Raw genomic sequence first — 21,678 nt, forward strand, 5'->3', positions numbered from 1 at the left:
TCTAATCTGGTCAGTCTCTCACTTGGTTGATCCAAGCATAGCTTCATGAGAGTCCACAGTGGTTGGCCACTGTGTGAAACAAGATGCTGAAGTACATGGACTACTGGTTTGATGCTTCTTGTGTTCCAATTATTTCCCAAAACCCAGCCTCAGAGGAGATTCACAAAACTTCATACTTAACACAGCTGTGTAATGATGGGGGATACAGTAACTATCCAGAATGGAGTTTGTCTTTGTCCTTGTCTCACCCAATGAAGTCAAATGCACAACATTTTATTTATTTAGATATTCACATCCCATTTTTCTCCTGATTTGGAACCCAAAGAAACTTACAACATGATTCACCCATACTCCGTTTTACCTTTGCTGGCTGAGAGTGATCAAGCTTCCATGATAGAATGGGGATTTGAACCTGAGTCTCCTATACCCTAACCCTATGCTCCAGTCACTACATCACACTGAGTTTCATCTGCTTTCAGTGACCCTATTTTTTAGAAGATTTAGAAGATAAATACAACAGCATGATGTTTGGACTGTTATTAACTGTCCAATAACCTATACAAATAGAGATAATTTATTCAACAAGGCTGCAAAAGTGGAGTGAGCATTGAAGTGGAAGAACTTAAACTGCAAAACAAAGTGATACAGTGCTACTTTTTCTAATCATAAGGGGTTAAATGTAGAGGAAAATGCAAAGTGTTCCAAAAACAAAGATGAACAAATGGCAAAAATGAGGGTAAGTGATAAAATAATATTTTTTAAAAAGCAGCTGTAATGAGCATGCTCAAGGAAAATCATATCCAGCTAGGTACTTACAAGTAATACGAGTAGGAATATGCATTTCTTCTAAATATTGATGGGCAGCCAGATGAAGAAAATGTCCAAAAGTGGAAAAAGAGGGAAAAAAGCATGATTAGACTTTATATCAATGGTGCTCCTTTTGAAATGTTTACAGCATTGCAGTGCTACCCAGTTTACTTTGAATACCTATGACTTCCAGCTCCACTCTATGGTCTGGTAATTGATCACTTAGAAGAGGAATTCCTGGGTTCTAACCCTACAGCTGCCACTACTGTAGTGCATGGTCCTGGGCAAGTCACTTCACTGCACTTTGAGTTCCTCATCGTACAATGATGGTATCTACCTACTGTTTCAAAATAGCTCAAGATCTCAATGAAAAAAAAATGATTGCAAATATGCTAGCCACAGAAATAAGAAAAGCTGAAATGGGGAGGATGCTAAGTGCTTCGGTTGAGTCATGCATGGCATTTTCCAGTTCTGGGATTGTTCCTGCAAGCAATTCTAGTGCTTTGCTATAAAAAACAATAAACTGGATACAACATAATTTCTAACAGTGTGTTGTATGTAGCAATGATTTGCCTTTGAATGCCTGAAATGATTTTTTACCTTAGCAATGATTCTAACAGTGCCCAAACAATTGGTGGTAGCTACCTGCATGCATACTTTGGATATGAAACATTCTAGAAACTTTGTACACAGGTTTCAGTTCTTGTAGAAAATATCAAATCATGCATGCATACAATTGTGAGATTCTGAGTACAATCCTGAATAATAATACATGGTATTCCACTGATGCAGAGTCAAGGTTTCATAATCAGTTACCATCAGTTATAGCACAACTGGGCCAGCCCACACAGCTGCCAATGTACGTGGCTAGTGTCTTTCTAGAATTATTTACCTCTTAAATTATAACACAAGAAAACAGTGACCATACAACAAACTACTCGTATTGTAAAAAAAGAAAAAAAATACAGAAATCATAAAAGTCTGTCAATTGATTCAAATACTTAAGTCAAATTTTTGACCCAAAAATCATATTGTATAACTCTGCTGCAGAAATCTATCACATTATGTAATCTAGAAACATTTCAGTATTAAGTAATGCACAACCATACTCAAAGCTCTTATACCAATTGTGATCTGGAGGACCACATTCTAAGAACAGTTAATTTTGAGTATGGTTCTGTCTTCAGCAAGGCAGGATAAGATCACTGTTCTGTAGAGAAAGTACACACAGCTACACCCACAGGGGAGGGGACAGGGAATGACAGCACAGTGGCGAATTCTGCATGGGCCAAAATCAGTAGTGTGAAAACACTATTTTTTGGGAGGACTTTGCACAGCTATCGCTGCTGAAGTGAAGATGCAACGGTCTATTCCCCCACCCCCCAAACCAGCATATATCTGACTTGCTAAATGAATGAGTCTTTTCAAAAACATCATTCTGCAACTGGCACCAAGCGAACAGTCGGGCAGGAGATGATTCTGCTTCGGCCATGCTGGTGGTTTTTTTTAAATTTCTGGCTCACTTCTGAATAGCCACACAGGTACACATGGGCATATCCAGGTCTCGCGGGATGTCAGCGTGGCTGTGGGGGTTCACGTGTGCATTCCTGCATACGATGCAGGAACGGATGGCCAACAATCCCCACCTCCACCCCACTGTGCCTCCGTGCAAAGGCCCTGTGGCCTGGCCAATCTGCATTCTATCCACAGGACGCCAAACCATGCAAACACCCCGGGGCAGCTGCACTTCCATTTACGCTGACTGCACTCCACTGTTTTTGGCCCATTTGGAATCCACCAGTGAGATACATGCCTTGCAGGGTGTTACTACCAGCACAAAGGGAAAACTGGGAAGAAGTGGGACATGGCAAGAGAGGGCTGGAGATAAGAGATACTTTGCTCACTCAGAGATCCATAGAACTTCCCCTGATAATTTTGTAACCTTACATCTGCAGAAGTAGTACTTCCATTAAAGTTAGCAGAGAGGCACTGACAACTGTCTCCTAACTACATTTTCTTCAAACCATCTGTACCCCAGCTAGTCTGATCCTGCTATTAATGAGCCCTGCAGCTGCTAACAATATATATCTCATAAAAGGAGCACAGATCATATATGCTGAATAGTTTGCTTAGAGGTATACTACTCTGCTCCCTCACCCACCTACCGCTCAACAAAGAAACTGAGAACTCAAGTAACAGGAAATCTACACAAAGGGAATGTTTTTCTTTAGGAACAAAAAAAACAGAGGTAGAACAAAACAAAATAAAGGGGATATCTTAGAACTCTTAAGAAATACTTTGGCTTCAGTTCTAAAAATACTAATATCAAAAATTTCAAAAAAGCTTCTGCTACTGGTCTTCGTGGATCAGATATCCCACATAGAATAAGCATGGAAAGGAATGCCCACCAAGCAGGGGGCTGTTACCAACCCAACCCATGGTGAATTGGGAGAAGCCTTTTTTAAAGACAGCAGTGTCTCCAGTCATCCAGACATCTCTTGGTGTGCCTAGCAGTGCAGTACCAAAATGGGGATCCCATTCTCTACATAGACTACTGTACCCACAAGGACACCGAAAAACTTGTGTGGCCGTGGTTGTTGTGGGTTTTATGGGCTGTGTGGCCGTGGTCTGGTAGATCTTGTTCCTAATGTTTCGCCTGCATCTGTGGCTGGCATCTTCTGTGGCTGTGGTGTGGCATCTGTTACACACTGTGTCCAGTGAGAAGAGAATGTTTTAGTGGGGTATATATTGCCCATGTCCCAGGGTGGGGAAACAATCAGTAAGTGTTTGGGTGGAACTTGCTATGCAAAGGTGTGGTTGATAGTATTGTCTTGCGGGTGGGTTTTTTCAGTCCCAGGTGTGATTTGGTGAATGAAACTTGTAGATATTACTTGTAGATATTACTCAGAGATAACATCATCTACTACACTACATAGGGCTATTCTTGATAACAGTACTGAAAACTTTGTTACCTAATGCTGGAAAAATCAAGGATATATCAATTTTGGAATAACTCCTAGCTTTATTAAAAATGTATAATAATTCTCTTCTGTGCTCTCTGAGTCTGCTAAAAATACTTCATTGCTTTCTTGCACTGTCTATTTTTATAATGATTAAATAGAATTAAATAGAATTTCTTTTCATTCTGTAAACAATTTTTTCCATTATTGCATTCCTATCAACCAACTCAAATGATTTTTCCTTCTATAAATTGTATCACAATTTTTGAAAGATTTTTTAAAAAAAACCTTCCAGTACTGTGCAAAAAGATTTATGTGCTAAAATGTAACTGTTAATTTCTTACATTGATAGTCAATTTTTATGATGATATATTGGATTGGTCTTTATAGTAACTAAGCTGTTTAACAATTTTTCCCTTCTATTGTTTAGGCTCTACCCAAATTTGAATGGTAATGGTGTGAAAAGGGCAAGACTTAAATTTAGGATTGCCAGCTCAGGGTTGGGAAATACCTGGAGAATTTGGGTGTAGAGCCTGCGGAAGGTGGGGTTTGGGGAGGGGAAGGACTTCAATGGGGTATAATTCCATAAAGTCCACCATCCACAGTGATCATTTTCCTCGGGTAAACTGATCTCTGTTACCTGGAGATCAGTTGGAATAGCAGGAGATCTCTAGCTACCATCTAGTCCTTCGCAATTCTAAGACCATTCAAGTTTCAGGAACAAGAACACTGCTGCTTAGTGTTTCTGATTCTGAAACACAAGTATGACAGATATTTCATGCACTGATCTCTGCGACTACATGAGATTGGAGTTTCCATGACAATGGTTTTCATGGTCAAAACTCAAGCGGCCCGAGGCAAACACGATGATCCCAAAATAAACAAGGAATTAACAACAGGAACTCAAGCAACTCCAACAAGAACAGAACAAGCAACATCCCAAACATGAGGGACTAAAATATATACAGTGTTGTAAACTGCAATGCTCTTAGCACAGTTCTTCACTTATTCTTCCCTATATGGGGTGCTATTAATTGTAGAGAAATGAGAAGGAATGTGGAAGCTCCTATAGTTGCATTTGTATGTCACATTCATGTTTTCCTGCTCTGTGCTGGGTCCAGCTGGAAAACATATATACATGTATGATATAATCTAGATACTTGTTTCATCCTTTGAAAATATCATCCCTACCTGAGCATAAAGATATAGGATAACAAGAAAGTCCAACAAAGCCCTAATAATCACCTGCTTCCTCTCACATGTTGTCCCTTCTTTGCACCAAAACCATGGCCTTCCAGCTTTCTTCTCTAACATGTAGCACATGGTTCATCTTTTATCTGTATAGTATATAGCTTATTAAAAATATTTGTATTTCCACAAAGATCTGAATACTTGTCTAATTCTGGTTCTCCCTTGTTTTGGTTGGGTTGGGTTTTTTTTATTGTCTCCCTTGGGGAGAGAGAGGGATGTTACCTGCCACTTCTGGGACATCTAGAATCTGTATTTAGTAAGTGTTCTTCTTTAGAGGGTGCATATTTAACTATAAACATACAAGCAAAATGTGCTTAAACTGCAAAAGAATCAGTCTTTTAATCGGATTGTTTTAGTCCTGAAAGGTGGGTTTTATTATTTCATCAGCATTAAGAGAAGTACACAAGAGTTTCTTGAAGAATCCAAAGAATAGTGTAAGTTAAATTAAATGTTTAAATGGTACATCCTGTACAGATGTTAGTCCCATTCATGTATTACTTCATGATCATTACTGTGTTGCTCTCTCAGAAGACTACAAATTCATTTCACCATTGGCATGGGATGGACCATGGACTATGCTTCTCATGCTAGAGTGGAGAATACTACATGGAGTCGGGAATTGGGACTAATAAAGGGAACATTTCTTCATGCAACACATGATTGATGTTTGAAATATGCTGCCACAAGAGGTGGTGATGGCCACTAACCTGGATAGCTTTAAAAGGAGCTTGGACAGATTTATAGAGGAGAAGTAGATCTATGGCTACCAATCTTGATCCTCTTTGATCTGAGATTGCAAATGCCTTAGCAGACCAGGTGCCCGGGAGCAGCAGCAGCAGAAGGCCATTGCTTTCACATCCTGCATGTGAGCTCCCAAAGGTATCTGGTGGGCCACTGTGAGTAGCAAAGTGCTGGACTAGATGGACTCTAGTCTGATCCAGCAGGCTCTTATGTTCTTACAGCCTTTAAAGAAATAGCCCCATACAGAAAAAGCACCCTTTTCATATTTGTGTGGGGCATGATCTGGCTGGAGGGTGATATTATGCTTAGTTATACACAGAGACTTGGACCCAAACAAAGCATAACTTCCTTGCCTTCTCCCTTTCACTGCAGCCCATTATGCTCCCATTTGCTGTTCCTGTAATTATTTCTTGAAGCAACTGCTCTGGATCAGGGGTCCCACGTGGCGGCCATGGGGACTATGGCACCTGCCAGTACCTTCCTTGTGTCTATCAAGTACTTTTAGTTAGTAGTAGGGCGTTAGCCAGATTCAACAGTCTTCCTTCAGCCTCTACCAACGGAAGGTATCACCAAATTCCAAAACAACAAAGACACTGTCGCTGTGGCTCCATTGACTCTCTTACCCATGTCCTCCTAGAGTGTCAAATAAATGCAGATGCGCGTCTCAGATTAATTCACCCTTTATTAGTGGCGAGGAAAATTTCTAACCCTATTGTTGCCATACATTTTCTTCTTGGAGATTACAATGCTCATACAACACGTGTGGTAGCTCTATACCTGACAATCATTTTAAAGTGCTAATTTATTCCCATTTTATTACTTTTAACTGTATTTTTTAAATATATATATATATATATTTAACTGTATTTATATATATATATACATATATATATAATACCAGTACACTAAACCAAATTGGTTTTTTATTATTTGGCACAGAATCAAATTTTTAAATATAAAATATGATACATAAAACAAACGTAGAACTTCTTATAAAAGATAGGTATCTTCTCCAATCTGTCTAATCTGCATGGTAGGATACCTATTGCTGTATCATTTTGCTCTTAACTTGCTAAACAGATCTATTTTTATTGCAATTTTATATTAGATTGTATTTTTACATTGATGTGTAGGGGTATTTATTGTCATTTGCTCTGGCTATTTCTTTTTTTAAAAAAAAACTGAAGTGATTTGAACCCCTTGAAGTCAACTGTCAAGTTATGTGGTCTATTTTCTTGCTACTGAACTATACTTGAGACTGAAGAATGTGTCTGTGTAAATCTTGATCTATTTATGCCTATTAAAGGTTAATAAAGATAAAGATAAAGATAGTAGTAGGGCTTTTGCCCAGCAAAACAATTGATTAACTATTGGAGATCTGATTGGCTAGGCAGATTTTTTAATTGTTTACTGTATTACTGAAGTTAAGCTGTGGCAATCATTTTGTGGCTGGCTCTGCCTCCTGAAACAGCCATTTTGTGGTCATCATTTTTTTGCTGTGACAAAATTCCAAATATGCCTGTAGGCCCAAAAAGGTTGGGGACCCCTGCTCTGGATAGCCTCCATTGTGACAGCAGAAGGGGTTTTGTTTCAGGTCTATTGTTTCACTTTATTCCATTTTGACAGAAAATGGAATAAAAATCCCCGCTCAGTTCGAATTGATAGATGTAAGAGGTTGCCCCATTCTTCTCATTGGTGCATTCATTAGCACATATTGACCTGCTTCCACAATTAAAATGAATGTATGCCTTTAGAATATCCATAGACTTCTAAAATGGATATATATCTCACAGTAATTACCATCTCTTTAGAAGTTACAATATTTATAATTCTTTTATTGTACAAACAAAATTCAACAAAAAGTAAAGTGGTTTCTTCATAATCTGAAAGGACAAGTAGAATTCATAACAAACGTAGGAGCCACATCATTGGATAGTAAGCTGTTAAAATCATTCGTCTCTAGAAATGTTCTATCCAGACAATATGTAGGCCCACTCAAAATATTACAGAGATGGAGAAGGAAAGGAAGACAGAGGTGGATTATTTTCTCTATTTACCTTCCCTCCTCATTCTCATACATGATTCTTCTCTCCCTCTCTCCCATATATTTTATTTTCACAAAACCTCTCTGAGGCAGGTTAAGCTGAAAAAGACTGGCTGGTCAAAAATCACTCAGTGAACTTCATGGCTGAGCTGGAATTTGAATGTAGGTCTCCCCAGTCCTAGTCCACAACTCTAACCATGACAGTACACTAGCTTATAAGATCCTGAGATTGCTCAGGGAACTGTTGTAACTCTGGGCTCTAGAGCCAAAGAGATTGCAGCAACAGCCATACCAATGGCTTCAGTGGCTGAAGGATATGCCTGTGTGAGTTTGAAAAGTACCATTTGGTCCTGAAGCAATCATTTTTTTTAAAAAAAATTACTCCTATGAAAAGTCTCTATTTATTCAATGTTAGGTTTCTGTGCAGCTATTCAATTGAAAAATATAGACTGACAAATTTCAAACACATCTAAGGTGCAAATAGTCAATAAGGACCCCTCTTTCATTTCCCAAGGTAATTATAAGCTTCCAAGAAGTGTCTCAATTTAACTGTGTTTGTCAATCAGACAGAATTTTTTGACTGCTCACCCATCCCTAATTTCAGTCATGTTCACTTGTCTTGGCAGTGAGTCTTTTCACCCTTAAACATTTTGTCTGTATATAGGCTCATACTGCCAACATTTCCTCATTTGGTTAGCAAAATGCTACATTCAGGAAAATTAAATTAATTGTGTCTATTACTGATCAGCTATAATGCCCTGGGCCATGAGCAGATGTCACTCTGATGTCTGAAGGTAGTGCCTCAAGTTTGTCTAATTAAATTACTACTTTTCTGCCTCATTGCCTTGAAAGGGAAGAGAATCTTGTACTCGCTGCTCTGTGGATTGAGGGATTATTCTTTTTATGCAAGCCTGAATTCAAAGTGCTTAAGCTGTGTGTATGTGTGTGTGTGCTTGTTTTTGTATAATACAAAGACAAATGCCTGTCTTACAATTCGGGGTTGATTTTTTTAAAAAAAAATTAATGTGCACATTATTGCAGTCCTTCAGTATTCTAGGATGACTTTTCATCTCAATATGGTTCTAAATTTGCATCCATTTCCAAGTGAGATAGCCTTGGAAAACATTTGTTTCAACAAGACACCAGTACCCAACTTCCCTTACCTGGATGGCCCAGGCTAGATAGATCTCATCAGATCTTGGAAGCTAAGCAAGATTGATCCTGGTTAGTACTTGGATGGGAGAGCACCAACACAGCCTAGGGTTGTTATACAGAGGCCAACCATAGCAAAAAAAGAAACCCTGAAGGGGAGATGGAACCAGAAGCCTGAGTGCTTGCCAGTCCTCCTTATCTTCTGCTGGCTGCAGCTGCTATCACAGCCAAGGAAAAACCTTGCATTTCAGTGAGAGCAGCCAATAACAAGTCCTATCTAACAATGGACCAACCCACTTTCCACAAAGCCTGGGAGCAGTAGGAGAAGTAATGATGGGTGCCATGGCAGCTCAGCCACCATTATGGGGAACCCCTGCCTTAGAATGTTGGAATGTGAAGTGTTCGAGATTTTGCTCCATTGTTGACTCACAGGATTTTAACTTGGCTTGACAATTGAAGATGTCCAGGCCTCTCCAAAATGTACAAAAATTATTACTTTTCAAAGCCTCTGTCCAGCAAAGTATGCCAATTTACAAAAACAATCACACTGCAGTTAAAATATTGCAACCAGCTGTCTAACCTAACTCTGATTTTCTAAACACACAACACGGACAAAACATCAAAGGGAGTAGGCTACCAATACCTTTTTAACTGGCTAGGCATATCACAGCTAGTTACTATAAAATTTCATCTGACAGAAGTATGTTGACACTAGGGATGGTAAAGTGTGATTCGGCAAATTAAACTTGCAGACAATTACTTTGATATTTAATATCAGGTTTTGTTGTTTCTCTTCTTCATCTGGGAAAAAACAGTGTCTGGGTGTGCAAATGTTTGTTCAAGCTAGCCAGATGTTTAATATAAGCTTGAATTTCCTGTTGAAATCAAGGGATAGCATCCACATTTGTGTTTATGCCACTGAAAGGAATGAAAGCACCAGCATCTGTATGCATATTCCACTGGGCATCCTATTTATACCTGCAGATCCTAAAACAAGGCTGATGCTAAGGGGAGTTTCTGCAGATATCTCTATGACTCTATTTACACAATTTAGAGAACTGTCTGTGAAGAATGTATAAGCCACCTTCTTCCTTGTCCCATCCCCACCAAAACATGAACTCACAATAGGACAGTAATCAGAAAGCATGTGGAAACATTACCAGCAGTGAAATCTTAGCAAGCACAATAAGGTGGGATGCTATTCCACATATAAATGATTCATTTACTCATATTTCTATTCCAGCTATTGTTTTACATGGTATTTTGTTAGCATTATTAGAGAGAGAGACAAAGAGCAAAAAAGGGATTATTTTAGTTCCCTTAAGCTTAGAAAAAGTACCAAAAAAGGTTTAGAGTATTGGGTATTTAGGACACTCTGGGTTGAATTTTAAGCATAGCTTCATGAAGCATGCATAACAAACATGCTTAGGTGCACAAGCTGCCTCAAGCAGGTTCCCTGTAGAGGGAGGATAGAAATCTAACCAATAAATAAATATAGAGATTGTGAGTTCCTAAGCATCCCCTATGAAACAGCAAATGGGTGAATCAGATTTTCTTTTATGTGTACTTCTGGACCAAATGGTTGCCTTCATAAATCTGTTTCATCAACTGTTAAAAAGTGAAGTGGGGAAAATGTGTTGGATAGGATCTAGAAAGGGTTTCCTTGGAGCTAGAAGACTTTTGCCTCTGCGAAGAAGGTCTCATGGTAGAACATCCACATGTAAAAGACAAACATTTGTTGCAGTTGTGATCAGGCAGTGAAACTACAACAATTAAAATACTCTAGAAACAACCAAAGAAAGAAAACTACTTGCATGTACAAACTCACAAAACCATTGTGGTGCTGGAATGTGGCAGACTATGGACTTCCTTTGCTCTTTGGAAAACAAATATATGGTCAAAAAGTGACTTAGCATAAACAAGGACAACAATGTCTCCTTAGTGCTAGACAATGCCGGCTTAACCGAATCACTACTTCACAATGTATGATAGGCATGGGTCATAGAATGAGAGCAAGAAAACTTAGCTGTCATGCCATGCTGGTTTAGAATGTGAGCGCCAGTGGTTCACATAGAAAGCATATACAGATGCAAAAAATGATGGACTGTGTCAAAATTTTGTTTCCAATACATGCCAGTGACAACTTCAGAAAGTGGTGGTCAAATATGAATAGAAACAAATCCTCAGACAACCCTGCTTTCCTGGGCAAGTTTTTAATAACGGTCCATCGGAACTGATGGTCCAGAGGAAATGGCTGTCAGTGAGCATGCATGGTCAAGCCACACTTAGAAGGTTATTGATAATCACCTTGGGTCTACTGCACCGCTCCTTCAAAAAAGAATAAAAAGGCAGTTTTTTGAAGAATCCCATACATTTCACAGAGGCAATATAAAACTAAGATGGGAAACACCATATCTATATCTACATACTTCGTTGTTCTCCAAAACCATACATGCACATGCACACACACATAACAGAACATAAAGTTTACACAAGGTATCATCACACCTTAACATTGGACAGTAGAATCAGCAGACACACTATTTTAAGAGCATTGTTTGTGCACACACCAATAAACTATTGTTCATCTGAGGGAGAGGAAGTGCTTGATAATTAACTTCATTAATACCTCCCTTTCATAGATAGGTGAAATGACTTGCTCAGGTAGGACAAAATAGTCATTTACACTACAAACTTATATTGTTTTTGATATTACATCACACTAACTGCTATTCCAACAAAGCATCCTGGGAATTATTGTTTAAGTGAGGTGCTGAGAATTTTCAGAAAGAATTCTTTAGGTTTCACCTCAAACCCCAAGACAAAACTACAGTTCTCTGGATATTCTGGGAAGAGGGAATGGCTAACCAAATATAAGTTTGCAGTGTTGATCTCTCCAGTGGCAGAGTGATGGGGTCCAGAACCCAGGACTTCTGAACTGTTTACACATGTGTACATCCTTTAAATCCATAAAATAATGTCTAATATGTTATACTCCTTCACAACCTCACCAAGCCAGAATGAAGAGACTTGACATGAATGGGAAAGATTCTATTCTGTTCCCTCCTCAACCCAAGTGTTTTGTGACAGTCAGACTTAACCTGCAACCATGTGGACCAAGAGCCACGGACAAGAATTTCACAAGAAGTTCAGTGTTACATGTGAAAAAGGCTTTAGGGTATTTTAACAAATAATGACAACTCTACAGGGAGAAACTAACACTATGTCAGCCTTCGCTCACCCACATGAGCATGACTATATTATCTTTATTGAAAAACTACATTTCTTAAGCAAAAGGCAGGCATAATAATAAGCATTCCCAAAGTGAAGTACATTAGGTATTTTAGATACTTACCTCCTTTTGATGGTAAGCATTGCTCCCAAGAGAATAATTACAAACATAAGAAGGCCAGCAATAACTCCTGCCATTTTCACAGTGTTGTCAACCTGTTTTTCTGGTTCCACAGCATTGGAATTCTGTGTCGAAGCTCCTTAAGAGGTTGCAGAATGAAAGGAAATAAAAACAATAAAAATACCTTGTTGAAATATACTAGGTTTCTTTTGTACTGTAAAATGGAACACAGTCACAGCCACATTTCAAACCACCAGTTCTGCAGTAGGTTAGGACATAAATCTCCTGAGTATGATGTAACATTTTAAATCTCAGCATTTTAAAAAAGCATTACATTTATATACTGCTGTCCTATGTCCCTGGGCGCATGCCTTTCAGTCATGTGGGGGGTGCTGGATGCCTCCCACATGAGCAAACGGCATGCACCCCAGCCACAAGCAACCAAGCCCTGCCCCCGGTGTGCAGGGAGGCAGGGGCGGGTCTTGGCAGCGGGCAGCCGCGGTGCCCACCTGGGCTGCCTGCTGCTGCCGAATCCTGTTCCCTGACCTCCATGCAGGCCAGCTTTCAAAAGCCGCCCTGAACAGAGGCCAGAGGGTGGGGCTTGGAGGCATGTCCCCACCTCCCCCATGCCTAGGGCAGGGCTCGGGGGCATGGCCCCACTCCAAAGCATGGGGCTGGGGGTGCCCAGAGAAGGAGTTGTCTCCAGGCACCACTTCCCCTCCAATATGCCTCTGCTGCTGAGCTAAGAGACTAATCAACGATCACCCTGGTTATTTTACATACCTTATTTATTTTATTTATTATTTATTATATTAGACTTCTATACCGCCCATCCCTGGAGGGCTCTGGGCGGTGTACAACATATAAGAGTACAATATAAAAGCAAGTAAACAATTAAGAGCAGCGATAAAAATTTACAAAACTGTAATTCTAATTATATAAAAGCTCAATGGATTAAAATGGCATCCAACATTCCAATAATAAAAATCCCTCCCCCCTCAGAAAGGGAGGCATGGTGAGTCTCAGTTGGTAACAAGCGGCCCAGATGTCAGGGGCCAAGGAAGGGGGCACCATTAGCGGCTGGATCCTCCAAAGGCCCGGCAGAACAGCTCCGTCTTACAGGCCCTGCGGAATTCCCTGGGCCCTGCGGAATTCCCTGGGCGCATGCCGTAAAGGCCCTGGCCTGAGTGGAGGCCAGCCGCACACCGTGGGGCCAGGGACCACCAGTAGATTGGCCTCCGCCGATCGGAGAGGCCGTACAGAGGACATATGGGGGTGATCGCGGTCTTGAAGATCACGATGGTCCCCAGGCAGCTGTATGGCCTTAAAGGTCAACACCAGCACCTTAGAAGATCGATCCGAAGACTCTACTGGAAGCCAGTGCAGCTGATGTAGTATGGGCTGGATGTGTTGTTCCCCCAGGTGAAGCCACCCACCTGTCAGCAAGGCGATCTGCCGCTGCATGCTGGACCAGTTTCAATCTCTCGAGGATCCAAAAGCGCATGAGGGGAAGGCCAGCGTAGAAGCGAGTTACAATAGTCTAATCTGGAGATGACCGTTGCATGGCAGATCACACTGAGGCCAAGTCCGTTCGGGAGAGGAAGGGAGGCCAGCCGCCCGAGGGCTTGTGACGGAGATGGAAAAAAAGGCTTAGCCGGGTTGTATGGGCCACCTGGGTCATCCATTGAAGAGAGACAAATCCAGGTGGACCCCCAGGCTGCGGGGCCGGAGGGTCGGCGCCAATGTGACCCCCCTCCCACACCGGCAGCTGGAAAGTCCGCCCCCCCCTCACGGCCAAAGCCAGAGGATCTCCGATCTTCGATGGATTCAGTTTTAACCTGCTCTGTGCGCCCAACCAACCAGCAAGCAGCAGCCTCCCAAACCTTAGTGCTGGGAGAGCGCGCATGAAGCGGCGGCTGCTCCCACTCATCAACAGAATGGAGCTGTGTTGTCATCAAGCAGTACTGATGGCAAATCAGTCCAATAACTCCCATTACCAGCTGAGCAAGGGTTGCATATAGATATTAAATAACGAAAGCCCCGGGGACAGTAACGCCCCCTGGGGTACCCCGCACTGAAGACGGCACTTCCGGGAGGCCTGGTCCCCGCACCTCACTTGCTGATTCCGGCCCCGGAGAAACGAGGTTATCCATTGAAGGACAGTGCCCCGCACTCCGGAGGCGGCCAGGCGGTGGGCCAAAAGGTCGTGATCGACCACATCAAACGCTGCTGTGAGATCTAACAACACCAGCAGTGCCGATCCGCCTCGGTCAAGCTGAATACGGAGCGTGTCTGTGACGTCGACGAGAACAGTCTCCGTCCCATGCCCAGCACGGAAGCCGGACTGGAAGGGGTCAAAAGGAAATACCTAAGATTTAACATCAGCAACAGTCCAACTCAACTCTCTCCCCAGATCTCTACTCCAAAAAGAATCAGATAGTTGAGTTTGCCATTGCTACTTTCTAAATTTTCAAACTTTGTTACTTTTTTTTGCCATGTAGGGAATTTTTCTTATTACTGAAAGTATAGAAATTAGAATGGTAAAACATATACTTCATAATTCTATATCCCTTCTTTCTCAACCAGCAAATGCCAACTACCAGGAATCAGTGACTGAAGAAGGGTGGGAGATTACTTATCAGAGGATTTAACACCTGAGCTGACCCTACCCAGTTTCCCACCTAATTAATAGAACTCCATATTCAGAGGCTGTTACCATGTGGCTACTACCTTCAGCTGACATTGGCCATTTGAAAAGCATACGAGTTTGATAAATCTGATGAAACTGTTGTAGAGCATTTAAGCCATGGTTTTTGATGTTCTCTGTGATTTCCATAATACATGTGACTGCCAGAAGAATTTAGCAAAAATGAAATTCCACATTTCACACAGACAAAATAAAGCATAGCTAGCAGCAAAGTCACAAAAAGAAGAAGCACAAAGAGGATTTCACTGCTCCAGCAGATTAGTTTGAAGAGTACTGAACTATTAATTTATTAAGTCACTTTGAACATCTATGCAAAAAACCTGGGTAAATAAATAGACTGGATCTTCAAAGTAGCTATACAAAGCCAGACAATTAGTGGAAGGTGCTTTTCAAGTTGAGGTATGGGGAGACTTCTATGAGTTTACTGGTTATTCATGGCTAATTTTTACTGGCTTAGAGGTAAACTAATCCTCTGATGGGTGACTAAAGAAATGTTGGAAGCAGAATATGAGTTGTTAGTAAAGGGTTATTGTTAGTAAATGTTTTTTGCAGAAAGAAAATCAGTGGAAAGTCTCTTCTGGACATTATGTATTTTGAAAGGGCAATGTTCTGCAAGATGTTGCCATCAAACTATAATTGCACTTACATTTTGTTTTTGGATTATCTGCTTCATCTGCATGTCCTGGCTCAGATAGTGAACAGGCATATTACTTGTGCCCGCTGAATATTTCCTAGAATGAGCTGCTCTACATACAGGAATTCATGTTCTAGTAACATTAATATTAGATGGCTGTAATGTTCCTGACAAGGACTACTTTTAAAGGAATATTCAGAGACTGCAAGTGGTTCAAAATCTAGAGGATAAGAACTGGCTGGTGAGAATGTTCCCCCAACTCTGTTTCAGCAATAATATTTTCCTGTTTGTTTCCAAGTCCAATTCAAATACTGCTATTGAAAAAAATTGTCTGGAATCATGTGATCCTCAGGATTTAATCATGACCACAAACTGGGTCACAGAAGTGTATTGAGGGGAAATGGCACCCAGGGGCAACACCGCTGGTTACCCCCTGCCCCAGGCCCCCCACGTTCAGGGGTGGGGTGTGGGGGTGTGGGGTGGGTGGACTCAGACCAAGCCCTGTCCCTGCCTCTCTGCAGGCTGGCTCCTGCCATCCCCATGGGCTAGGGAGGGCAAAGGTCCACCTGCATGGAGGCCAAGAAAGTGGGGCTTGGTGGTGGCAGGTGGCCCAGGCGAGCACCATGGTTGCCCACCACTGAGCCCCAGCCCCCACCTCCCTGCAGAGGCGTGCGGGTGGGGAACACACTGTTTTGTCATGTGGAGGTGTGCACCCAGGGACATGGGTGACCCCATGTCCCTATAGGCTGTAAGCTTCTGCTGGGTCATCTCTATATTATTTATTTTTTTGTTTTTCTTCCAGTGATTTTTTTAAGTGTTTAATATCATTGGCTGCCTCTTTTATTTTTGATACTTTAAAAATGGGGTTTGGATTTTTTTTAAAGCAAGTGGTAGAAGTGGATTTTTCTCTAAATTTCTCTTCTCCAAGCAGACTCCCATATCCCCCAAAGAACACTGTTAGAAGGTGGGGGACTCTCCTAGATTAAAAAACACATGAGTTGGGGGGGGGGGCTGCAGCAAGTAGGGGAATCAGATTAGATTGTCCTCCTTCTTATGTTAGTGAAATATCTGCTGTATAAACCAACCGTTATATTGAAACATACCAACCACTTTAAAAACACACAATTGAAAAGTGTGATTCAAACATTTTAAAATTAATTAAATCAAGAATTGTATATTTTGTATTTATTTCATTTGATCCACTGTCCAAAAGGACTCCTCTTAAGAACATTCCAAATCAGAGAAACCTTTGCATATCTAGATTTGAACATGGAAAGCCAGTTATGTTCAAGAGTTATTCATTATTAGCTGAATACCTAAGGCTGTGTGACATGGTTGACTTGACATTCAAAAATTCTCTCATAAATCAACCTTCATTTTATTTCAAGTTCCATTCAAGTTACATGCAGAGTTCAAATGATTCTTTTTTATTTATAGATGTGCTCTTTTCATAATAGCTGGTTTAAAAGTAGAAAAGAAGCAGAAGAAAGGGAGGAATTTAAAATACTATGATGAGCAGGAAGAACAGAAGTGACAAAGATTTAAATGTCAGAATAATACTGATGGTTGAATATAACTATTTCAATAAATAAGCAGCCTTGGTAGGAGAAAGAAGAGAATGAATATCACAATTACTGATAGAAATAATTCAACACAGAAGAAGGGGCATGAACATAAAGTCTGTAAAAACATGAGTGCAAGGAGGGGGTAAAGCATGAATATAAGTCCTGTTTATCAACAAATAAAAATCTTGAAGTCAAAGAAAGTAAAGGGCACCAGAAGGACAAATACAAATAAGAGTAACAAAAGCATAAAGTAACAAAAGCAGAAAAACAAAAAAGACAGCACATCATGAAGATTATAAAAAAAGTAGAAAACAATTTAATTAGCAAAGAACAAAGCAATCAAATATGAGTATAACATAAACAAATCTTGAAGGAAACAAGAAATAAATTAGGATCTAGCCTCTAATGCTGTGAAGCTAGATAGAATCATGAAGGGAAAAAGAGCATCAAGGTTGGGAAGAGGAAATGTGACAAGTACAAAATTGTGAAGCTGACAACATTGTGCAGCATCCAGAGAGAATACAGCACAGTTACCAGAAAATGAAAAGAAACTGCAGATAGAAAAGAACGTATGTAAGTGAAAGCATTAGGACCAACTGAATAAGCATCATAATAAGAAGAAATATGAGAAACAGGAAAAGAATGCAAAAATTTAAAAAAGCATGGAAGTAAGAAATAACCTAACAGGGTGGTTGTGCTCTGTTTGGTTTCTAGCGTCTACCTAGTTCTGTTAGGTAGGCACTAGGACCCAAACAGCATTCTGAAACAAAGATGGTCCAGCATGTGGTGAATGAAGTTACAATTTTGGCTTTTTTCTTTAGGTAAGACAATAGGGAAAAAAAACCTTTCATGTTTTAATAGATTTTGGGGTGGGGGGTGGGAGGCAGAATTTCTATTTGAGTAGAATCCAGAACACAATCCTAAGAAATAGGGGCAAAAATTAAAATCAAAATGTCAGGCAGGTATGCAACTCAGAATACTAAAAGATCCCACGAAAGGAAAACATAATTATCTTCCTTTCCAATGGCTCCACTACAGATTCAAAAACTACCATCATTACAAAGTTTTCTGTGGTAAGCTACATAAGAGACAATTGTCGAAGATTCTGTTCTTACAGGCTCTTTGTTTACAACCTTGGAAAATGGACATATACAACTGAGGCCATTTTTTGTAAACTATCCAATGCAAAACTTCTTTGCTCATATATGATAGAAGATACCAAATAATTCTGGCATCTAGAACATAAGAAGCTAGCTTTTCAGAGGAGATGATAGCATATAATAAAAGGATTCTTAAACTGTGCATATTACACAGCAGCGACAAAATATTGGAACAACACAGAGATATTTTGACTGAGGTATCTCCACAGATAATCCTCTAAAGAATTATGTACTTACAGTTAAAATTAAGAAAAATGGAAAAATCAAGGAAGTGATATAGACTGCAAAGAAAAAAAGCGTCTTTTCCATTTGAGACCAGATCACAAAGTAATGAAAATCTAAATTGTTCAGAGACCAGATGGTTTCTATGGCAAACAAGAAAGATGAATAAAAGCTCTGGCATCAACACCACAACCAAAGGTCAAAAATAAATAAAGGCTGGCATATTATGAATGCCAGAGTAATTACACATTTTGTTATACTATTATGATAAATTGTCAAAAATACTCTAGCCTTATCTCACCAGTACCAAACTACTGGTAACAGAAGATCACTGTTCAAACGGATAATATGTTTTGCTAGAAATAATTTGAGTTCTTCAATTGCTCTGCCTGGAAAAAGCAGCACTTTTTCAACCTGTCCTCCTCCAATTCCAGACAACTGTTGGCACTGAAAAACCCATCATCACCCCCAGAGTAAAAAAGGAAGTCATTTCGTCTCCGTGGTGTTTGGTTTGCATATCAAAAGGTTCAAAGTACTGAAAGGTTTTTCTTTCTCCCTAACCCAAATGGGAAATACTCTTTGCCGAATCCTGCATAATAGCTTCAAAAGTGCTCTATGGAGATATAAAACTGGAGTTTGAAAAGATATGGTAAATCGAAATACTATCTGATCCTCCCACGATCCTGTGAGATATGGGTTAATTGGACAGAGAGGTTCTTGGAGAATAAAGACCTCTATGAAGATAAAGACCAAAAGGTTCAGCACCAAGATTTAAATAAAATTGACAGGATCAAATTATGCTGGTGGAAATGGTGTAAATCCAGTTGGAAGACCTAAGAAGGTAACAACAGTTGAAAAGAACAAACTGCAACACCAAATTAAAAACAAATTATATGGAAATGTTTTTTTTCTTTCAAAACAAAAACCAAAGAACCACCACCTCAGACCCCCTCTTCCAGTTAATTTCATGGTTTTAAAATTGTTCAGATTTTGTGAATGACACACACATAGAAATTTTAGTTCATTTGTTTTCTGTCCTGAAATCAATGAGACATAAACCACAATTACAAGTTTATATCCCACAGTACAGGGCACTGTAATTTTCCTTAGGCCAAATGTGTTTGGGCTTTGGTCATTGTCTAGAGGAGCCTCATGCAAGTCAACTGAGTTCCATGAAAGAGTTCATGAGAATAGTTCCATGAAATAAATGAATTTAATTGATCAATTACAATGAAAATGTTTTACTGGATTCTTAGAAAATCATCTATAAGAACTGCTTGTTTTCAAGACTTTTTAAAGTCTTAATAAACGCCAGTTCTGAAGTTGATTAGGCACAGTACCCAGTCAGATTTCCATATCTAGATGCACTATAAAAAGCTAACGAGTGAAACGGTTTGTTAGTCATGCCCTAACTTGACGAAGCCGAAGCATTAGACGGATCGCCCCCAAATTTTCACATGATGTTTCCTCCCTGCATACCCTTCTGGGCAGGTAAATTGGACGCTTCAAATCACTGAAAGTCACATACCTAGAGCCAGGTAAAACATCTTTCCTGGTGCACCAGGCCGTATTTTGAAGCTGGCTGTGTTTCCCAACTGTCACTTACCTTAGAATGTTCGGTGCAGCATGTCCTGTGGCCTGAGGGGTTTGGTGTAAGGCTCAGAGGAAATGTTTACGACATCAGGATGGCCACAGGGATGAGCAGTTGAAAACCAGTCAAAATAGATAATATCCGATGTTAGGTAATGTGAGTGGAATTTGGTGAAACACATACACTACTTTGCTGTCGCCAATGAGATGTCAATGGGTGGGGTTACCCCCCCTCACTGCATGAGTAACTTTCACTCTCTGTGACTCACCCACTACTACCACACAATACACATCCAGCTCATCCTCCTCCACCTCACTCTGCCCTCCCCTCACATCCAACCACCATTTACCCACTTCCTCCACCCTTAATTCACCACAGCTCTCTTTTACCAAAAGCGTGACCTGGAGTTTGCCTTTTTCTTCTAAGAAAATCCCACGAGGGTGGGGGGCAAACCAACACTACTGCTCCGCTTCTTTTTTGGACATGGCCCAGCTAAGAGACCCAGAGAGCTGGCCTCGATTTGAGGCGCCTCACAGCCCTGCCTCTGCTGCCCTGATTTGGGGATAGCCTCCCTTGCCCCAGTTCTGCCTTACCCAAAGCCAGGGACTGTGTGTGTCAGCTCCAGCCTCATGGACAGTCAGGGAGTTCTACCTCTGAGACAAACTGAGTTCCGTTTGGTGGAATGGAAAGGGTTACCTTATACTAAAAAAAAAGACATCACCATATAACAATGTGAATTGAAAAGGGAAAGAGGGATTCCATTTGACCACCCCAAAAGACTGTGCTGCGGATCACTGGACCTGCATGGACATCTGTGTTAAGGATTCACCTTGGACTGTGATGAGAGGACAACTGCCACAGCTTAGCTAGCGTGGCGTACCCCGCTTAGTATCACGGAAGTATGTAATGTTTCTGAACACAGCTGTGCAAAGTACACTGAACATCTACATGGCTTTCATGTTGAGGATCTAATTTCTGAGAGCCAGCATGGTGTAGTGATTAAGAGCAGTGAATTCTAATCTAGAGAACCTAATTTGATTCCCCACTCCTCCACATGAAAAAGAGTTGGATTTATATCTCCTATTTCTCTCCTGTAAGGAGATTCAAGGGGGCTGACAATCTACTTTCCTTTTCTCCCCCCTCACAATGAACACTTTGAGAGATAGGTGGGGCTGAGAAGAACTCAGAAGAACTGTGACTAGCCCAGGGGTAGGGAACCTGCGGCTCGAGAGCCGCACGCGGCTCTTCTGCCCTTCCACTGTGGCTCCACGAGCCGAGCTGCCAGCCCCATCCTTGCCCGCCCTGCAGGCAGCAGGGCAAGCGCACCAACTTCCCACGGTTGGCGAGGCCGAGCCGCCGGCTTCATTCTTGCCCGCCCTGCATAAGCATAAGCATAAGCATAAGCATAAGCATAAGCATAAGCATAAGCATAAGCATAAGCATAAGCATAAGCAAGCATAAGCATAAGCATTTTTATTGTCATTGTGCACGC

General features: G+C 40.8%; 1 protein-coding gene across 2 annotated transcripts in view; it reads right to left on the reverse strand.

Moving 5' to 3' along the window:
• PTPRT (protein tyrosine phosphatase receptor type T) overlaps positions 1-21,678 on the reverse strand; it is a 477,129-nt gene that overhangs the window by 115,659 nt on the left and 339,792 nt on the right. For both annotated transcript variants that reach the window (XM_048498724.1, XM_048498723.1), the window contains 2 exons: positions 12,311-12,446; positions 817-846 (listed from right to left, as the gene is read on the reverse strand). In XM_048498724.1, coding sequence (XP_048354681.1) covers positions 817-846; positions 12,311-12,446 — 166 coding nt within the window. The remainder of the gene's footprint in view (positions 1-816; positions 847-12,310; positions 12,447-21,678) is intronic.

The sequence above is a fragment of the Sphaerodactylus townsendi genome, linkage group LG05 (assembly GCF_021028975.2).
Source record: "Sphaerodactylus townsendi isolate TG3544 linkage group LG05, MPM_Stown_v2.3, whole genome shotgun sequence".
Taxonomy (NCBI): Eukaryota; Metazoa; Chordata; class Lepidosauria; order Squamata; family Sphaerodactylidae; genus Sphaerodactylus; species Sphaerodactylus townsendi.